The sequence below is a fragment of the Macaca thibetana genome, chromosome X, assembly GCF_024542745.1.
Source record: "Macaca thibetana thibetana isolate TM-01 chromosome X, ASM2454274v1, whole genome shotgun sequence".
NCBI classification, from domain to species: domain Eukaryota; kingdom Metazoa; phylum Chordata; class Mammalia; order Primates; family Cercopithecidae; genus Macaca; species Macaca thibetana.
Window position 1 is genome coordinate 49852447 of NC_065598.1, and position 20722 is coordinate 49873168.

Here is a 20722-nt window from a genome sequence, read left to right on the forward strand (position 1 = left end):
GTTCTATTATATTCTGTATCTTGATCACCATCCACTTAGTCACCCAAACCAGACACTCAGGAGTTCATCTGGGCTCTCTTTTCCCTCCCTAATAATCTCTTATTCAATCATACTGATTTTTTACCTTCAATTCCTAACTTAAAGCCTGACCACTCATGTCTTAGACTTCCATGTTTCAATTATGGCCTTATAAGAGGGTGCCATCATTAAGTCTTGCTGATTTTACCTCCCAAATATTTCTTGGATTGGCATTCTCATCATAGAGAATCTCTCCTACTGCTACCCAGGTTTGAGATCTCATTCTACTGCCTGGATTACTGTGGTAGTTTCCTACGTGATCTCCCTATCTTCAATCTTGTTCCTTTCAAATTCACCTTCCATACAAGCACCAGAAAGATTTATTTAAAATTCAATTTTAGGATTACAGTTCTGGGTAAGATATTTAAGCATCTGTTACCCTTTGTTTCCCACTGAACACTATCATAAAACCCAGAAAGAATGCATGGCACAGCTATTTGAGAATTCTGAAAAGTAAATAGCAGCAAGCAGATTGGAAAACAGCAGAATGTGAAGAAGCAACAAACTCATGGCGAGTTTCCCACGTTTTTTTCTCTGGCAACTTAATCCAGTCAGAAACCTTGAAGGGAGCACTATGGTACAGACAGAAAGCTCCAGAAGAAGCTTTCTAGTTCTGGCTTGAGAAGTGAGAGAAGGAATTCCTAAAGCTTGCGGTTGGGGAGGTGGAAATCCCCATCTTTTTATTTCTCTCTTCCTTCACATCCCAACCCTCAGGCAATCATACAGCAACAGCAACAATGATAGCAATGGGAGCCTTCGACAACCAATACTCTCAGGGAATGGACCCATGATCTCTATTTGAGGTAGAGATGGACCCCAAGAGAGCAAAGCACATTCTGTTGATTTTTTTTCTCTTTCTGTTCTCCCAATGCTTATCTCCAGACGTGGCACAATTGCAGACATGAACAGTTTCTGACTAGTGGACTGAAAGGGAAGTACTAGGAACTGGGGAGTACTGGGGAGAATGTGGAGAAGTAGGAGCTTGGGAAAGTAACCCCATAAAGTTTTTTTTAATGTGCTCTTTGGTGTGTATCCTCAACCTGTACGTGTGTTGATCCAGATCCTAATTAGTATACTAAATAATTTGAGAACTGAGCTGACACCCATCTGGGTTCTAGACTGACCATTTCATGACATACACAGCAGACAGATCCAGATAGCACTGCAAAGGCTTAGAAAACTGAGGTTGAACCCTCAGCCCACGGAAGGCAGATGGAAACCTGTGTCCTGAACCTAATCAAATTGACTGCAAAAGCAAACATACATTTTCCATAAAATTTAAACCAGATCTACAATTTTATAATGTCCATCCAGGATATACTCCAGAATTACTAGGCATACGAAGAACCATTGACATCTCAACTTGCATGGCAAAAGACAACAGCCAAGGACAAAAAGATATAGGTGTTGGAATTATCCAACAAAGTCTTTAAGTCTGCTACCATAAAAACTCAAATGAACAATTGCAAACACTTTTGGAACAAATGTTAAAATATAAATGTTAAGCTATAGAGTCTCATCAAATAGGAATTAGAAGAGCCAAATGGACATTTTAGGATTGAAAAATACAGTAACTGAAATTTAAGAACTCACTGGGTGGACTCAACAGAAGAGAGGGGACAAAGGAAAGAGTAAAGTTGAAGGTAGATAAATAGAAATTATGCAGTGTGACAGAAAAAAGATTGAAAAAAAATGAACAGTGCCTCAGGGATTTGTAGGACAATAACAAAAGGTCTATCAGTCATGCTATTAGAGCCCTAGTAGGAGAGGAGAAAGAGAACAGTGCAGAAAAAATATTTGAAGAAACAATGGCTGAAAAGTTCTCAAGTTTGGTTAAAGACACCAACCTGTAGGTTTAAGAAAACAAGTGAACCTCAAGCAGGATAAATAGATAAATCATAGTCAAACTGCTGGAAAAGACTAAGAAAAACAGAGAAATGATGCATTATGTACTGCATAGGGGAACAACAATTTGAATGACTATAGATTTACCATCAGAAACTCTGTAGACCAGAAGGAAGAAACAAAATTTTTCAAGTGTTGAAAGAATGATCAATCCAGAATTCAGTATCTAGCAAAATATAACTTTAAGGAATGAAGGTAAAACTTAAAACACAATTTCAGATGAAGGAAAACTAAGAAAATTCACAGCAAGCATATCTGCTGTAAAATAATTGCTAAAGAAATTTATTCATATAGAAATGAAATGGACATAGAAAGTGGAATGATAGATAGTGGAGACTCGGAAGGGTGGGTGATGAAAAAATACTTGGGTACAATGTACATTATTTGGTCGATGGATATACTAAAAGCCCCAACTTGACCACTGCACTATCTATGCTTGTAATAAAATTGCACTTGCACCCCATAAATTAATACAAATTAAAAAAAGAAATACCAGAAGGGAAATTGGAACATCCAGAATGAAGGAAGAGCAATAGAACTGGTAAGTATCTGGCTAAATATAATAGACTACTCTTAAGTTTTGTAAAACATATTTGTTGATTGAAAGCAAAAATTACATTTTGATGGGATTTTTGATGTATGTAAATGTAATACATAAGACAGTAATAGCATAAAGTGGAGAGAACAAAGGGCTCAATATGCTGGTAGGGTTTTTACATTGCAATTGAAGTGGTAAAATGTTGATTTTAAGTAGACTGTGAAAAGTATATATTTTGTTATCCCTGGAGCAACTACTAAAAAAATTATACAGAGAGATATCAAAGCCACAATAGATAAATTAAAATGTAATACCAAAAGTTCAAATAATCTAAAAAAAGCAGGAAAAGGGAAACAGAGAAGAAAAAAAAAAACAGATACCAAACAAAATTTTAAAATGGCAAACCCCAATCCGGTCTTATCAGTAATTACATTAAATGGTCTAAACATACAAATGAAAAGACATATTGTCAGGATGGATTAAAAAAGCATGACCCCATGCTGCCTACAAAAACTCATGTCAAATATGATGATATAGGTAAGTTAAAAGTAAAAGCCTGAAAACAAATGCCATTTGAAAACCAAAAGAAGGCTGGAGTGGCTATATTAACATCAGATAAACTTGACTTCACTGCAAAGTGTCAGGAATAAAGAGTGATGTTATATATTGATAGTGTCAATTCACCAAGAAGGCGGCAATCCTAAATGTGTCGTAATAACAGTTTCAAAATACTAGAAGCAAAAACTGATGGAATTGAAACAAGAAATGAACAAATCCATAATTATAGTTTCAGTGATTGATGGAAGCTAGCAGACAGAAAATCAGAAAGGATATTGAAGAAATGAACACCATTAGACAACTGAATCCAACTGATGTTTATAGAACACTTCACCAAACAAACGGCAGAATACACATTCTTCTCAAGTGCACATGGGACATTCTCCAAGATAGACCATATCCTAGGTCATAAAACAAGTTTTAACCAATTAAAAACAATAGAAAACACAGAGTATGTTCTTTGGCCACAATTGAATTAAATTAGAAATCAGTAACAGATGAATAATAGTAAAATCTCCAAACACTTGGAAATAACATACCTTTAATCCATGGGTCAAAGAAACGAAATCACCCAAAGGACCTCCAGTGGATGAATGGATAAACTGGTGGATCCATGTAATTGAATTCTATTCAGCAATTAAAAGGAACAAACTGTTGATTCACATGACATCTTGAAAGAATATGAAAGGCATTTCGCTGAATTAAAGAAGTCTGTCTCAAAAGGTTACATATTCTATGACATTCTTGAAAGCCCAAAACCATAGTGATGTAAAATTGATCAGTGGTTAGAAATAGGGTTAAGGTGTGATTATAAAGAAATAATATAAAGGAGATTTCTGGGGCAGTGGAAACTGTTCTGTATCCTGATAGTGGTGGTGGTTACATGAATGTCTACATGTGTTAAAATTCATGGAACTCTACACCAAAAGAAAAGGGCAATTGTATGATCATTTGAAAAATAGACTTAAAATTTAATTCTGATGGTCCTTCACTAGCCTACAGGGTGCAGTACAGACTTCTTAATGTGGATTACAGGGCCCACCCTGATGGTAGCGCCTCAACAACAAGGCTGTTTCCCCTCATAAAGCCTAAAAATGTAGTTTTTATGGGGGTAGACTGAAATGTGGTCCCGAAGGTCACAGATGTTTTGTCTCTAAGTAAGACACTTTTCAGTTTGGAAAATCAAGGATTTAGAAGACTCAAGTTCTCACTCCAGTGTAGCATGTTGTGGAATCCTGGCCTAGTACAGCCTCAGTTCCCTACGTATTAAACATGACTAAGAACTGGCTCCCCTGGGGTCACTATTAGTGTGACAGAAATTAAACTGTATTTAATGCTGAGCCCAACTGATTTTGCATTTGAACAGAATATGCCTTCCCACCTCAAACCCCTCTGGAGAGGAGAGGAGTATGTGATGTATGCATTGGGGGGAATAGATTATATTGTCAGATTTCAAGGTGCCTTATGCATTTTTTTAACAGTCTGGGCTACACTCTATCCCACTTTGCCTCCCCAGTAACTAATGCATTCCACTGAGATTTGTATCCTGCAGAGAATTAGCTCCTGAAACAATTACAGTGGCATGTATTTCCCCACAGAATCATCCAGAGTCGCAGCTAAGTTTTAGAATTCTTCTTGGCAACCCCTTTAGTATCATGATCATCCCTGATGGAGATTCTTGGTTTGTGCTGCCGCTGTCCTCCCTCACCTGCCATCGTGCCCCGCATGTGGCTTGTTTAGAGCTTGGATGACCACCCAAGCCCACCTGCCCCCCATTTCCACCACCATCCAACTCCCCTTATGCTGAGGTAAATGATGAGGCACTGGCACTGATTATGTTTATCCATTTATTAAAATATTTCAAGAAGCAATACTTTATTAACTTTGAGGACTGGTGTTCCATTTGGCGGGGGGAGAGGAATAGGCACACTTTGTGGACCTTTTTTGTTTTCCTGCTTTTTCCTGTTACCCTGTAACTACCCCAGCTTCCTCCCCCAACCAGCCCCTGGCCCTGCTGCTTATTTGCAGGGGCCTCTGAGGAAATAAAAAGCACAGAGCAGAAAACAACAATGGATTACAGATTAGCTGACAAATAGACAAATGCAATTCCATAAACCATATACCCAAGCAAGGTCTCATATAGGATGGAATGGTGCTAATGGGTTTGGTTGCTTTGGTATTATTTTCCACCTCTCGTGAAACAAAAATTCTTCCATTTGTGTCCTGAGGGAAGATGACGTTGACCCTGACTGTTTCTTCTGGCCCAGTTTTATTAAGGTAAAAAGTCTCTTTCTTATTCTTACCCTGCCCTTATGCACACAGCACAGGGCCTTTCTGGAGAACGGGACCCATAACTGTTTACCTCCTATAGTAATGACACCAGAAGCAGTTGGTGGTAGTTCAAATATATTGGCCTTTTCTTCCCCACTATCCTTCTGGCCAGGAATTGCCTACCCAATCAATTCATCAGAAAGTGCTACCAAAGATACAACCAAACCCTGGAGCTTTGGGTCTTAATGATGTCTAACATAATTGAGATGAATATTTGGTGTTTGGTCCCACCACCCAAGCAACTGTATTAATTACTGCAAGCAGTTAACAAAGTCCTTAAAGGAGCTCAGACTCCCAGGGCTAAGACAACTCCCTTGAGAGAGGGATCACTTCTTGCTTTGTTTCCAAGTGAGCATATGCAATAACAGGTGCTTGGCAAGCTATCTTCCTTTTTGGGAAACTACTGGTAACTTAGCAATTTAGGAGGTAACTGAGGGATTGAGCAAGCCACACCTGCTCCTGGGCCTTGTCATCTATCAACTCTGCTCCATGAGCTGACTCTAGCCCCAAATACGTTTCATTCAATATCATTCTGACTCAGAGTGGGAGGACAGGGTGGGTGAAAGGGAATCCACATGGTACAACAGAGCAACAGCAGCATCACTGTGCACAAAGACCTAACTATTGCAGCAAAGTAAGCACAAGAGATGGAGTCTTATTACAGTTTACTATCATCAGTGATAAAAATAATTACAAGACACTGCCTTGCTTAGTCACTGCCAAGATAAAGCTACCTTCTCCCAGGACTTCCTTCTGTTGTCCTAAATTTTGCTCATTTGGAAATTTTCCCCTTCAGCAAAAGCTCTTCTGAAGAAAATGCAACTTGGTTCCCACTCTGTGAGTGTGTGTGCAGGTGTTAACACATGCAGCCATGGAGGAGCCAAGTCGGGCTACAATGGTGAGTTTGCTGATTTCATCTAATACCTCCTCCTGGGAAGAAAGACTAATAACAGAGAAAGCCAAAGACACAGCAACAGCACACTCACTACTCAAATATGTACAATAAGCTAACACATTCTGATGCTTAAATAAGTTTTAAATGTTTTCTGTCATCTTTTTCCATTGACTTTCTTCTCTAGTTGTAGAGCTAGGACTTAGTTTGGCACAGCAATCAGACATTTGGGGACTATCCCCTTGTTAATATTTTTCTCCTCACCCCTGCGGAGGTGGAGCACAGGTGGCTGGTTTAAGTGGGTTAGGCTGGTGGAGTTCCAGAGTTGAGAACCAGTGCTTGGAATCTGGATTGTGCACCTCAATGAACCAGCCGTTGGACTGAATCAGGTAATTGAGCACACTAAGTTTGAGAAGTAGGGAGAGGCCAGTTTTCTCTTGATAAGTGGGAAGGGACGCTTAACTAAAGGTATGAGTCAAGGGTGGGGTGAAGATGCAAGGCTGACCAGAGAGAACCTCTCTGGGCATTGGGGTTTGATTAGATTTGCCTGACTGGGAGAAGGCTTTTTGAAAAATGTGAATTAGAATTTGGAGCGATTTAGGAATAGTTTGTTTTCGTGAGAAATTTGCAAGAGGAACCACAGGAAAGCAGAGGCTTCTAGCCTTCATTTCTCCAGGCCCATGTTTTTTCTCATCACTTCAATGCCCCTCTGTACTCAAGGGAAAAGGGCAAGATGGGAGATTTGAAGGTGACTTGAGGACTGACCCAACAGCCTGTCCAGAAGATGAGGCCAAGATGGAGCTTGTGGGGAAGGGCCTAGGCTGTGACTTAATTGTCAGGCAGTCCCTAGTTCAGGCATCTAAGTCACAGAGCTCAAGGCCTGGTTGCTCCATACAGTCTTTTTATTGGGGAAGGGCACAGTTGCTGATGAAGAGTCTAGGACAAATAGAGCAAAAAAAGGCAGCATGCCAGCTTAAACCCCTTCTTTAGGGCATTGGTGTTTTTGTTCCCCTTTCCATGGCCTGGCTCAGAATTTTAAGGGGGCATCAGAATCAGCTGGGCCATAGATCCCAGCCACCTCTAAGACGCTGAAAATGCACCAAAAGATTTAGAAGCTCCACCAAGAAGTAGGGCAGTTGGTAGAGGTGTATGTGTTATGTAGAGTAAGGGGGAGTGGGAAGGGATTCCTGGATTAGCACAATAAATTATAGGGTCACTTAGAGGTCGAGTTGTATTTTCAGTTCTTAAAAATATATGTGTGTGTGTGTATATATATATACATCTTTATGTCTCTATACATAATCTATACTGCAGCACAGCGGCAAAACATTTAGTTAAAAATTCCAGCAAGAATGCAGGCAAACACTCCATGGAGGCATGCAGGCTAGGATCAAGGCAGCAGGAAGGGAGCCTGTATGGTTGCCATGAAGGGTGAGTTCCAACCAATGAGCCCACCCAGCCACCAGAGCACCACCTGGACATATGCAGACATAGAAGCACACATGGAAAAACACAAAGGGTTTGCAGAAAGAGAGAGAGAGAGAGAGAGAGAGAGAGAGAGAAGTTACCACATCTACAAGAAGAGATTTCACATGGTCATCTTAACAGGAAAGTGGACAAGCCCCCAGGATCTAGTTCTCATTTTAATGAGCCAGCTAGAAGAGATCTGAAGGTGCAAGTTGCAGTTGGCAGGGATTCGGAGAGACACACAACCAAGCCTGGCTGTCCTGCCTGCCCCCTTCTCTTCATCTCCCTGGGAGTCTGTGTGTCTTTTCATTCATTCCTTAGCATTGATAGTTTCTCTGCTGGTCAGAGAAAACTATTCTAAAACTCCCTGAAGAGGTGAACTCCCTTGAATCCTTTATAGATCCCAGGCCATTCATAAAGCGCTTATCCCAATAAACATTATAGTTGCTCAAGATGCACAAAGAGAAGAAGAACTGAACAAGACAACTCAGAACAAGAACCTTTGGCCAATGAGGAAATGTAAACCTCTAAGGAGACCAGATTAAGTCCAGGAAAATGCATTAGTGAAAAGAATTGGAGGGTCTTTCTTGGTGGTGCTCATGTTTGTTCTGAAATGATTTAGTCTAGCCTGTATTGAGGTTTTGAGAGTTTTTTAAGTAGAATTCTCAATGTTGTGAGTTCTTCCAGCTTTCAAGGGCTACAGTTGAGATCTTGATGGTGTTAGAGGATCATCGCCCTTTGCTTCATCTTCACAATGTCTGCGATGCCACAGACTTCCTTCAGAGGAAAAAAATGGTATAGAAATAATGAGGTTAGCACACTGCCAGATGCCTAAGTATGTGGACCCAAAAGAGAGCAAAAAGTCTGTTAGAAGATAGACTGGTTTGTTCCCATTTTACTAACCATCTCTGAATCATCAGAGAAAACCAGCTAAAACCATGTGAGCTAAAGACAAATGGGATGAATTTTCAGAACCTGATAATCTATGGAACTGATATCGACTCCATCAGCGTCTTTAGAAATATTTGCAAACACCAGTCTCCCAATTGACAGACTCTTAAGGAATCAACCAGTTGGACCATACCTGAGAAAATACAGCTTGATTCAAGAGATTCTCTCTCTTAGCATTCATGCAAACTCTTAGTTCCTTGAAAACAAACTGCTACCCTCTGTCCCTTTCTTTTTTTCTTTTCTTTTTTCTTTCTTTCCTTCTTTCTTTCGTTTCTCTCCCTTTCTTTCTCCTTCCTTCCTTTCCTTATTCTTTCTCTCTTATTCCCCTTCCTTCCTTCCTTCCTTCCGTCCTTCCTTCCTTCCTTCCTTCCTCCCTCCCTCCCTCCCTCCCTCCTTCCTCCCTCCCTCCCTCCCTCCCTCCCTCCTTCCTCTTTCTTTCAAGATGAGGTCTCACTTTGTTGCCCAGGCTGAAGAGCAGCAGCACGATGACAGCTCACTGCAGCCTCAGCCTCCCAGGCTCAAGCAATCCTCCCACCTCAGCCTCCCAAGTAGCTAGGACTACAAACGCACACCACCATGCCCTATTATTTTTTTATTTTTTGTAGAGACGGGGTCCCACCATGTTGCCCAGGCTGGTCTTGAACTCCTGGGCTCAAACGGTCGGCCTGCCTCGGCCTTCCAAAGTGTTGGGATTACAGGCGTGAGCCTGTTCCTTTTTTTCCATGTCCACTATTACTACATCTCTCAAGCTTCCGGGTTGTCTAGGACCAAAATTTAGGAGGGGCCACCATGGACATCAGAATTGGCACAACTGAAAACTCTAAGAGAACCTTTTGAATCCCACTGATATGTCAATAGTCTTTAAGGCCAATTCTGAAGAAAGAAGAAATGGAACCAAAATTCAAACAATAAAACATACAGATATGTTGCTTTTCTACCACTTACTATAACAGGAACAAAAGTGTTTAGATAGGTCACGGAACCTGTTCCTGACTCTTAAGAGTGAATCAGGCAGAAAAATCACTGCCTGTTAGCATTTTTGTTTTCTGTATATGTCATGGAGAGCACACAGGTTCTTCCCTTACCACTTTCTCTCACCTTGTCCAAGATATGGCTTGGTATCACTTACTGCTGACTCCCAGATGGCCTCCCCCTTCATCATCACCATTCCCACAAACATTTCTAATGGGGGCTTTAAGTTCCTGGGAGGTAGCCAGGCTGTTGGGGGAAGTCTTTATGATCCCTCTGCCTGTAGGGGAGACTTACCAATAAAACTCTGGGCACCCTGGCCTGATTTAGGCTTGTGTTCCTCTTCTAGCTTTTTCTTTCCCAATTTGGGGAACTTAATTTTCAGCCTGAGACTTCTACTGTCAGTGTCCGAAGATTTTTCCTGAGAAACCACAAGAGGAAGGTCAAAATGTTAGTTGCCTAATATTCAAAGATAATTGCTAGAGTCCTGGAAAAGTGGTAAACAAGAATGGCTGCAGAAAACAGGGAGATCTGCTCTCTATCCAGGTATGAGAAACACCCCCATCACCGGTCGCATGCCCTAGGAAAGCAATTGATCCTTACTAAGAGGCTACTTGATGCCAGGTGCCTTGCTAGCATTAATAAATGCTCTCATACAACTCTCAAAGCAACCTCGCAAAGTGGTTATTAACATCCCTGTATCAGAGATGAGGAAGCAGAAGCTTGGAGAGGTTAAATATTTCACCTGAGCTCATGTGGCTAGGGATTAGAAGGATGAGATTGCTAGCACCACTGCTAGCTCACATGGAATCTCTGCATGAATTAGGAAAAAACACCTCTTCCTTCAGGCATATAGTTTGGTGAGCCCTTACTTGCCCTTGGCCAAATACCTTCTTATAGGGAAGACCCTTGCCTGCCAGCCCAGCTGCTTCCCTGTCTGGAATGCAAAGAGGGTTCTCTAAACATAACTCTTAATTATGAATGTGGGCTCTCTGCTGTGCACATCATGCAGGCTCCGTAATTCCAGCTCAGGCCTGCTAAAGTGTGCTTGTTTTACTACTGGTCTCAGTAAATTACAATTTTGAGATTAACTTTGTTGCCAGAAAACCCAGAGTGGGAGGGATGGGGGATGGAAAGCAGCAGGGAGAGGTAATATTTGGAAGATTTAACCACCAGTATGGCCTGGGCACCAACCATTTAGAACAGATATTGGCTGTGAACAACTGGCATGGCCATACTAGTATGAACTAGATGAAGTTCAGTCCTGGCAGCAGGTGCTGAGCAGGGAGGGGGAATTTGCAGCCAGGAAAACAACACATGAAAAAACCTATCTTGCTTATTCTTTCTTGATCATCTCTTATTACAGAATGAGTCTTCTTTCTGGTTATTTTTCCACAGCTGCCTAATCTTTCTACATGTTTTCTGCCTTACCCTATCTATTTATGATGAAGAGATTAGGGGGAGGTGGGCAGGGAGGACACTCCAGTAACCTTCAGTTGAAAGCCAGCACTGGACACACTGTACTACAGTCACCATGTCCTGGCCCACACTGGAAGGGAGGGCACTAAGGAAGAATCCCTCTTTCCCTTTATTTCTCAATTTCCAAGATTACGCACCTCTGGAACAAAGATTGAATTCATCCAGTCAATCTCAGATAGTTTTTTGAACTCCTTATTCATGGCATCCAGGGCGCTTTGTAGTGCCGTCTCATCCTCAGCACTTCTCAGCTGGTACAGACAGGAAAAAGAGTGAGTGTCCAATGCCTAGCACTTTTGTAGACTCTTACACTCTCCCCTACTCCCAGTCCCTGCTAGTGACCAAGAGACCACAAGGTGCCAACTTGCATCCCTTTGGCCCATAGCCAGCTCTCTTCTTTCTCAACAGGAATATCCAGAAAACAACCAAATGATGGGGCTTTCCTTGGGGCGGGGCATGCTTACAGTTTTGCAAGCAGAGAGGCCTTTTGATTAGTATCAATTAACAATGAGCTTCACCCCTACAGCTTAGGGTCCAGGACAAGGGTCCTACTGTTGACCTGAAGTCCCTGGAGACATCCCAGTGTTCCCCTAAGTAAAAGCTACCTAGTTTTGAGCATATACTGTGTGCCAAGCACTGTACATACACAATTTTGTCCCATCTTCCTGGTAGCCTTACAATACCTTACAAGGTACTATTGTTCTCATTCCACGGGTGAGAAAACAGATTCCAAGAAGTCTGGTGCTCAAGATCACACAGCTAGACAGAATCCAGGTCTGTTTAACTATATAACCTACCCTCTATACAACACTGTCTTAGCAAAGACATATGGGGAGGCCAGATGCTGAGGGAATCTTTATTACATGCTTACTGTAATTTAAAGGTTGTTTTGTGAAGCAAGGAGAGAGCTACAGAGAGGCTAGCTCAACTTTCTCCTCCTGGAAAAGAGGGTCTGTCTCCCTTGGCCGTGCTTTAGCCCCCAGCTATCACTCTTACTAATTAAGAAATGAGTTCTAGAAGGTTTAGAAAGCAAATTTAAGTGCTCCCTAGTAACCCCCAGTGCCCACAAGATGAACTCTGTACAGTCCATGAAAGACTTAAAATGGATTCTTTTGGGACCACCTTCGACTCAGAAGAATGAAGTTCTAGAACATCAACACAGGTGAGATAGTTCACAATCCAGTAAGTAGTGAGCTGGGAAAACAGGTGGGCACAGATATCTCCAGCCCTCACATGCTTACAGCCCACCTAACCTGGCCTCACCTCTACTCCCTGGCATGCACTTTACTTTCAATCTAGCACTTATGTGGCTTTTTGCTGTGCATGGGCCACTTGCTGCTCCAGCCATAGGTCGAGCCTTGCTGGCTGTCACAAATGGGTGGCATGTGAATGAGAGGAGTACAGGGTAGGAGGTTATGGTCAGTGACGATGGGATACTGAGGGAGGAACAAGTCAGTGCAGACAAATAATGATTTTTGCTTTTCAACTAGTAACTTAAGAAAACAATTTCCAAGATTATGCACCTCTGGAACAAAGATTGCCCTAGATGGACGGGACATGTGTGTGCCAAGTAAGGGAAGTGGGAATTACTGGGAGGGATTCACTTCGTCATCAATTTACTTCCCTTTGCTAACTCTGAGCTCCTTACTGCCCTCCTTCTTCAAGGGGAGGAATAACACCCAAATGAAACAAGCTGTATCTCCATCTCACCTCTAGGACAGCCTTTCTGGAGATACATGGTCATTCTTTTTTTTTTTTTTGAGGCGGAGTCTCGCTCTGCCGCCCAGGCTGGAGTGCAGTGGCCCGATCTCAGCTCACTGCAAGCTCCGCCTCCCGGGTTCACGCCATTCTCCTGCCTCAGCCTCCGGAGTAGTTGGGACTACAGACGCCCGCCACGGCGCCCAGCTAGTTTTTTGTATTTTTTAGTAGAGACGGGGTTTCACCGTGTTAGCCAGGATGGTCTCGATCTCTTGACCTCGTGATCCGCCCGTCTCGGCCTCCCAAAGTGGTGGGATTACAGGCTTGAGTCACCGCGCCCGGCCAATACATGGTCATTCTTAGCTGCTGCCTGCTTCTTGGCCACATTTGGATGTGTGGATGTGTATGTGTGTTGAAGTTCTCACCAGGCCCTATGAGGTGGGAGACTTCTCAAGTGTGGTATGTGCTCAAGTTGGGTTGTTGGTTGGTATGAACCAATTTTCAGGTCATGAGTCTCAGGAAAGTCTGAATGGTGACAAGAGACCAAACTCACCCATTTCCTGCTGCCCAAACAGGCAAGGCCATTGAGCTCTGCCTATATATAGAAGGTACTTCTGTTGATGTTGTCTGAGGCTGAAAGACTAGCTTGGGGCTCAGATGTTGGGACAGCCTGACCTGATTGCCTTAGCCACTCTGCCTCCTGTGCAGTGTGCCAGTTAGATGAGCAAATGAAACGAGGAAATAGATACACTTCTTGCAATATCAACTCAGAAGCCCCTCTTCAAATAAACCTTAATTAGATGAGAGGCAAGCACAGCACCTGCCTCAGGGCCTTACCAGCCAACCCTAAAGTGGGATGATCATAATTAGTCACCTCATCAGAGCACACTCACCAAGTATGCCTATGGGTTTTGCATTCTGAGAAACATGCAACTAGCCTTGTAGCTCAAAAATGGAGCCTCAGTCTGTTCTCCCTGGCAGTAATAAAATGTACCATCTATGAAGCTGCTAGTATGTGCTAGGCGCTGATAGGTACCAATATACAACACCCTGGAGAGGTAAGGATTGTAATTCCTATCTTGTAGATATGGAAACTAGGACCCAGAGAGGTGAAGTCGCACAGCTAGTGTTATAGGTTGAATTGTGTCCCTCCAGGAATGATACGTTGAAGACCTAATCCCCAGTACATCAGAATGTGACCTTGTTTGGAAATAGGGTCATTGCAGATGCAATTAGTTGTTGAGATCATATTGGATAGGGTAGGCCCCAATCCAATGTGACCGTGTCCTTATAAGAAGATGGCCTTGTGAAGACAGAGAAACACAGAGAGAACATCATGTGAAGATAGAGGATTGAAGTGATGCATCTACAATCCAAGGAACACCAAAGCTTGTCAGAAAACCACTGGAAGCTAGAAAGAGGCAAAGGACCCCTTACAGGTTTTAGAGAGAGGATGGCCCTGCTGACACCTTGATTTTGGACTTCTTAGCTTCCAGAATTGTGAGAAATACATTTCTGTTGTTTGAGGACACCTAGTTCTTGATACTTTGTTATGGCAGCCTTAGGAAACTAATATATTAATAGCTAGTAAGTGACAGATTTGAGATTTGAACCCAGGAATCTCCCAATTTTCCCACTATTCCACACCACCTTCTCATAGGGTGAAAGAGGCATATAGAAACTTACGAGGCACAGAGCAGTTCAAAAGAGCTCACTTTTTTCTACTGGAGCTGTATCAAGTATGATAACACTCTACTTTTTATTGGCCTGGTCTGAACCCACAAGACATTTACCAAAGGAGAGGTTGAGGCTTTCTCTCAAGAGTATGGTAGTCCCTATGGATTAGCATAACCCATGAAGTCATATAATCAACAACAATCCTAGGTGACACAGTAGGGAATTCCAGGCAAGCACCTGGCCAAAATGCTCCCACGGGTCTCCAGTGCCCTTGGACCAAGCACAAGACCATGATCATGTTCAGATAGAATACTTTGCCCTCCCATGCTCCAACCCCCTGCACTCACCAGCTTTTCATCCAGGAAAGCTGTGGTGTCATCGTAGAGCCCTTTAAGACTAAATGTAACATCTACAGCATCATTTCTGCTTAGAGTCTGAGAGAAGAACAGAAAAGGAGAGAAAAAGACAAAGACAGGGGAGTTGTTGGTTAGTAAGCATGCAGCTGGCTTCTCCTGGCTTCTCCGTGGGAATGTAGAAGCAAGCTAGTAGGATGTGGCTATAGGTGAAAAAGCATTATTCAAAATATAGCACAACTAGTACAGCATGAGCACCAACCAATCAGAACCAGTGCCAGTTGACAACTGCTGGTACAGTAGTTGTGTAGTACTATGTGAAGTGGCAGAGCATGGTTTGGCTTTGGCATCACTGATTGATTGCAGTGGGTATAGGAAAATAGGAAATATGCAAACCAGAGGGTAAATTTAAGGCCACTTGTTGTCCCTAGGCCAAAACCATCATTCCAGGGCAGGTGGAATTAGGGCCTACCATCTCTCTTCTTGCAACTTCAGGACTTGAGTTGCAGGCCTCCTGCAACTGTAATCAGGCCCTGACACAATTATATCTTTTGCCTAGCACTAAAGTTACTTTTTAAAAGCATCAGTTAACAATTCTGGCAGTGGACAAAGCCATGGGGTGACACATTTAACATTAAGTGTCCTGCCTTATATGGACCTTTCCCTCAAGAGGAAAACCAAGGCACCCAGAAGTTCTAGTTCCAAAAACAGGTATCCCCTTATCAGATTATGCAGAGATCTACTTGGGATAAGGAAGGCCCAAGTACAAGTTTCTCGTCATTCATTGTCCATTTCTCCCTTGAGGCTGGTGGGATGGATGGCAATCAGGGAAGAGGGCTAGCTCTCAGGCTGATGAAATCTGCTGTGGTTTTCAGCAGCCACCTTGGATCTATAACAAGTCAAGGAATGCCTGCCTTCCCGTCCACTCTATCCATCAGTTTCCTGCCATATTTGCCCAGTTTCTCCATCCAGCCTCTGGCTCCGCTTCCTTCCCTTTCATCCTCTTTCCTATCTGGTTTGACGTCTTTCCTTAATTCACTCCTTTTCCACTTACTTCAATGGGAATACAGGAAGCTGCACCCATCTCATTGCCACTGTCTTGGCCATAAAATATATCATTCAGGATGTCAGCGCTGGCATTCACAGAATCCATGAGGACAGACACATGCTGGTGGACCTTGCTCAGGTCATTAAGTCTGTAATAAAGCAAGGACAAATAGATGAGCCGGGATTTCTGAAGGACTTCTGGCCTGGGGCACTGGTGAGGGTTTGGGTAAGGGTAGAAGTAAAAGCCCTGGGTACCTGACTTGGACTCATGACTCCCTCCTGTTATTTCTGCTCTTCTGTAGGTAACCACCTATGCTAGCAAATGTTTCTACTCTTCTCTAGGTATTTACCTTTACCCATCCTTGTCTCACCTGAATTTAGATACTGGGAACTTGGAGAAGGTAGAAGGCTAGAACAGAGGAGGGCAGCCGACTCTAGGAACTCCAAGGCCCTCCTGATATTTAAGGGCAAGGGTAAACAGTCTTAGTTCTGTTGGGTTTGGAGCAGCATCAAAAGATCCAAATTCATCCCTGGTTTAATGACAGATGTCTAAACTGGCTTATTGCTGAGCACAAAGAATATTTCCTGCCTGGATTGTGAGGGTCCTACTCAATTTTTAGAGCTCTAAGCTAAATTCCTCTCCAAGGCCAGGCTCCCTAGTAGCCAACAGACACAAACTGGCTTCTTCTCCCTATACCTTCTCAGGATTCTCAGCCCTGTATCTAGGCCAGTCCACTTACTTGCTGATGAGGTTTTCTGCAAGCCGAGCTAAGTGCTGCATCTGGGCATACTCCTCATCAGAGAGGTTCTCTTGAGAGTCCTGGGAATCCAGTTGGGGTTGAGGGGCAGCTTGAATTTCAGTATGCTTGTACTCCCACATTTTCATTGAGTTCTCAAAGTCCTGGAGATGAATACAGTGGCATATCCTAATGATTGCTGTAGCTACTAGGGCACATGACGGATCTGTCTGTGAGCCTGAAATTTGTGGGCAATGGGTATGTGGGTGCAGTGGGTAAAGGGGAAGGAGGGTCCCCTGTCCATTCCCTCTGTCATACCCATCTATATACCTATACAAGTATCCATCATTTTATTCCATCTCTTCTGGACTATGCCCTTTTAGTTTTTGTTGTTCTGAGTATGCTGGGTTTTGGGACACCAGGCTTGGATCAGACACATGTCTGCTTCCTAGAAGCTCCCATATGAAGGCATCACGACTGACAAGAGAGTGGAGCACCTTTCCTGCTCCCTTCTTTGCCAAATGTAGGCAATATGTGGTGATGCAGTTTAGAGCCAGACATATTTAATTGAATTTTGAATCGTGTTTCTGTCATTTACTGGTTTTGTGACCATTAGCAAATTATTTAACCTCTCTGGTTCTCATTTTCCTCATCTGTAAAATGTGAGTAAGTGTATCCACCTCATAGGATTGTGGAGAGAACCTACGTGAGAGAAACGTAAATGCTTAGCACAGAATAATCAGTTTATAAACTGGACTTCTCTTCCCTTCTCTATTGCTGTTTCTATGGACTTTTCACAGGTTAGAGTGCAAGATAATCTCCAAGCATTGAATATGTGATCAATAATAGCTCCTTTAAAAGCTTTAGAAAGTTTAGCTGAAGTGGATGACATTTATGAATGCAGCATTTTAAGGAACCTTAGAGATACCTAAAGACCATATTCAATGCAGAATCTGTTGCTGAAGGAGATTTTTCCATAATCATCTGACGCCTTTAGCTCTCTTTGCAGTGGAGAGAGGAGGATAACCTTGTCCAAAACCAGAGGAGGAAGCTCCTTGTCTCACTCTCTTGGACAGTGTTTGTAAATGTCGGTATATATCAGAATGTCTTGAGGAGCTTGTTGGCAAATTTGGGTTCCTGGAAACTAGGCACCCCTATGTGGTTCAGTGGGTCTGGTGTGGAGCCCAAGAATGCATTTATAACCAGCACCTCAAGTGACTCTGATGCCAGAGGCACACAGACCTCCCTTTGAGGAATTCTGCTTGAGTGGAAATATTCAGTACTCAAGTGACTATGGATGAGGCAGTATAGGAGCCCAAGACAAGTTTTTCCCCCTTACCCGATCTCTTGTCAGCATCTGAGCAGAATTCTTGTATCTAATCTTGATAAGGCCTGGTCTCTGAATCCAGGCCTCCCCATCCACCTGCACTGGGATACCTTCTTCACCATCAATGGTTATCATCACCTCATGGCACTGCCAGAGAAAATGAGGAAGAATGGGAGATAAAAATGAAGCAACTGCTATAACTCTATCTGATAATCTCATAGTTATGGCCTTGAATGTGTATCTGAAGCAGGACTGGAAAGGATGTGAATCAGATCATCCCAGGAAGAAACACCTGTTTCTTATGGGCTTTTTGCTCCATTGGCTTCTGCCACCTCTGCCTCCAACCTCAGTCAGCACTTTACTGCCCACCAGATAACCTGCTCACTCCACCCTGGCATTCTTATACCCAGTTAATTCCTGGGACTATCTCACATCCTGGGTAGCAGCCAAAAAACTCAGTGCCTTCGTGGTGCCCACCCAGCTCCTGCCTACCTGGGCAATGCGATGATGATGCAGGTTGACGATACGGGACATTGCCATCTGCACAGAGCCAAATATTGCTACCACCTCCAGCTTCCCATCATCGATTGCAGGAGCCTCATATTCCTGAAGTGGAAGAACTGTGTCACATCTCCCACCCTTGGGAAATCCCACCCTGTCTATAACAAGAAGGCATGTTTAAAGGCTCCTGGTGAGAATTTTTCTAGCTCATGAAGAGAGGAAACACTTCATTATTAAAAGGGAAAAATATGAGGTCAGGAAGCCAATCTGGGAAAAGGATACTGAACTCTTAGCCAGTTCCCTCCTTGTCCAATCCAGCATCATAAACCCCCGAGGCCAGTCTTATTGGCCTTATGACCTTCTTGGGTAAACTCAGAGTAAAGTGGTCATGGTCAGCTTCCCAGGAGATTTTACTGACAGAATTCCTTGGAGAAAAGAGCATGGCCTTGGCCGGGTGCAGTGGCTCACACCTGTAATCCTAGCACTTTGGGAGGCCGAGGCAGGTGGATCACCTGAGGCCAAAAGTTCAAGGTCGACCAGCCTGGCCACCATGGCGAAACCCTGTCTCTACTAAAAATACAAAAGTTAGCTGGGCATGGTGGCTGGTGCCGGTAATCCCAGCTACTTGGGAAGCTGAGGCAGGAGAATCACTTGAACCTGGGAGGTGGAGGTTGCAATGAGCTGAGATCATGCCACTCCAGCCTGGATGACAGAGCGAGGCTCCGTGTAAAAAAAAAAAAAAAAAAAAAAAAAAAAGCATGGTCTAGAGAGCCTTTAAAGGATCTGTCAGACCTGAGGAATGGAAAATCCAAAGCTCAGGCAACACCTAAGAGTTGACCTTATCCTGAGGTCTTCAGTTGAATTTTCTGCTCTTGGATGGTAATTGCCTAAAAAACTGATCATACAGCTGCTGCTAATAAAGGTTTTCAGCCTCTTCTCCCATTGTCCATTTTTCACTTCAGTTAGCACAATGCTTCCTTCTGAGAGACCTTAGTGGGATCATGCCTTTCTCCCTCCCAATTCCTTGTTCCATACTAACCGTGGTTGCTGTGTTGCTTCCCCAGAAGTTGATACCTCCGGCATAGCTGGTAATGTTGAGCACTACGATGCCTTGCAGGTTTGGCAAGGAGATGGTTTCTCCATCACACTGAAAGAAAAGAGTAGCTCTCATTAGCTGGATCTTTAGATAGCAACATGAAGGAACATTTATAGAGATGGGGAAAGGGCTCTGTCTTCTCTTCCATTACATGGAAATCTATCTTTATGCACTCCTCCCATGAGCTGTGAGGATCACAGAGTTAAAGCTCAGGAAGAACCAGCATATAGGGTATTCCCAAGGCCGTGAGATTTCCTTTCTCCATACCCAGGAAAGACTACCCCCCTTTTCCACTAACCTCCAAATGCACTCGTTCTTCCAGTTTCCTGTAAGAGCGCTGCAAAAGTTCCTTGGTTCCCAGAAGGCCATACCACATCTTGTTCTTAAGGCGGCTACTACAGAGAGGTAAGCATTAAGAAAGCAGAGGGTGAATGATATATAGATAAAAGGTGGAGAAAGACAGGAAGGAAAACTATCTTATTTCTCAAATGCCTTCTTAGAGAGAGGAGTCATGCTAAATGGTAACTGGACAGCAGTTAATGTAACTGGTATCCCATGCAAACACAGAAATGTGTTCCTGGGCCCCTTTGAAGCCTCAGTATCCTATCAACAGATAAATTTTCCATTTCTCCTTGCTACCAATATTGGTCCAGACTTGGAAGAAACAGGCTATATTCAGACATCAATGCTCATAAAAAGCTATGAGCATAACTGGCTGCTACACACCAGCTACCATAGTTGTGCTACTCCAGGAGATTTCAGCTGCTTGGAAACAATTTCATTTGAAACATGTGACTTTTAGAGTGCAATGTTTTTGAAGTAGCAACTTTTCTGGCAAAGTGAAGTACTTTTCCAAACACCAGATCCATGTACCAAATGCTTAATTCAATGCCATGGAACAGATCTAAGCTTAGTAGGGAGATTTTAGAGGAACAGCCAGTGGAGAAAAATAAGAGACAGGAAAGGATATCAGGTGACTCGAGGTGGAGGTAGGGAGGACAGGATCTTGCTGACTGTGGGATCTCTGATAGAAATAGGTGGGGTGCTTACGATCACTAGAAAGGCTGGATATAGTTTACTTTGAGTTTGTAAAGTAGAGCCACAGAAATGAGCCATCATCA

General features: G+C 43.1%; 1 protein-coding gene across 1 annotated transcript in view; it reads right to left on the bottom strand.

Annotated features, from left to right (window-relative positions):
* Positions 1 to 4912: 4912 nt before the first annotated feature.
* DGKK (diacylglycerol kinase kappa) overlaps positions 4913 to 20722 on the bottom strand; it is a 109305-nt gene continuing 93495 nt past the window's right edge. Inside the window, exons 19-28 of the mRNA XM_050776836.1 lie at positions 19900 to 19996; positions 19545 to 19652; positions 18497 to 18610; positions 18017 to 18151; positions 16681 to 16841; positions 15948 to 16089; positions 14888 to 14974; positions 11306 to 11416; positions 9987 to 10110; positions 4913 to 8546 (exon numbers count right to left, since the gene is read on the bottom strand). Coding sequence (XP_050632793.1) covers positions 8467 to 8546; positions 9987 to 10110; positions 11306 to 11416; positions 14888 to 14974; positions 15948 to 16089; positions 16681 to 16841; positions 18017 to 18151; positions 18497 to 18610; positions 19545 to 19652; positions 19900 to 19996 — 1159 coding nt within the window. The 3' untranslated portion in view covers positions 4913 to 8466. The remainder of the gene's footprint in view (positions 8547 to 9986; positions 10111 to 11305; positions 11417 to 14887; positions 14975 to 15947; positions 16090 to 16680; positions 16842 to 18016; positions 18152 to 18496; positions 18611 to 19544; positions 19653 to 19899; positions 19997 to 20722) is intronic.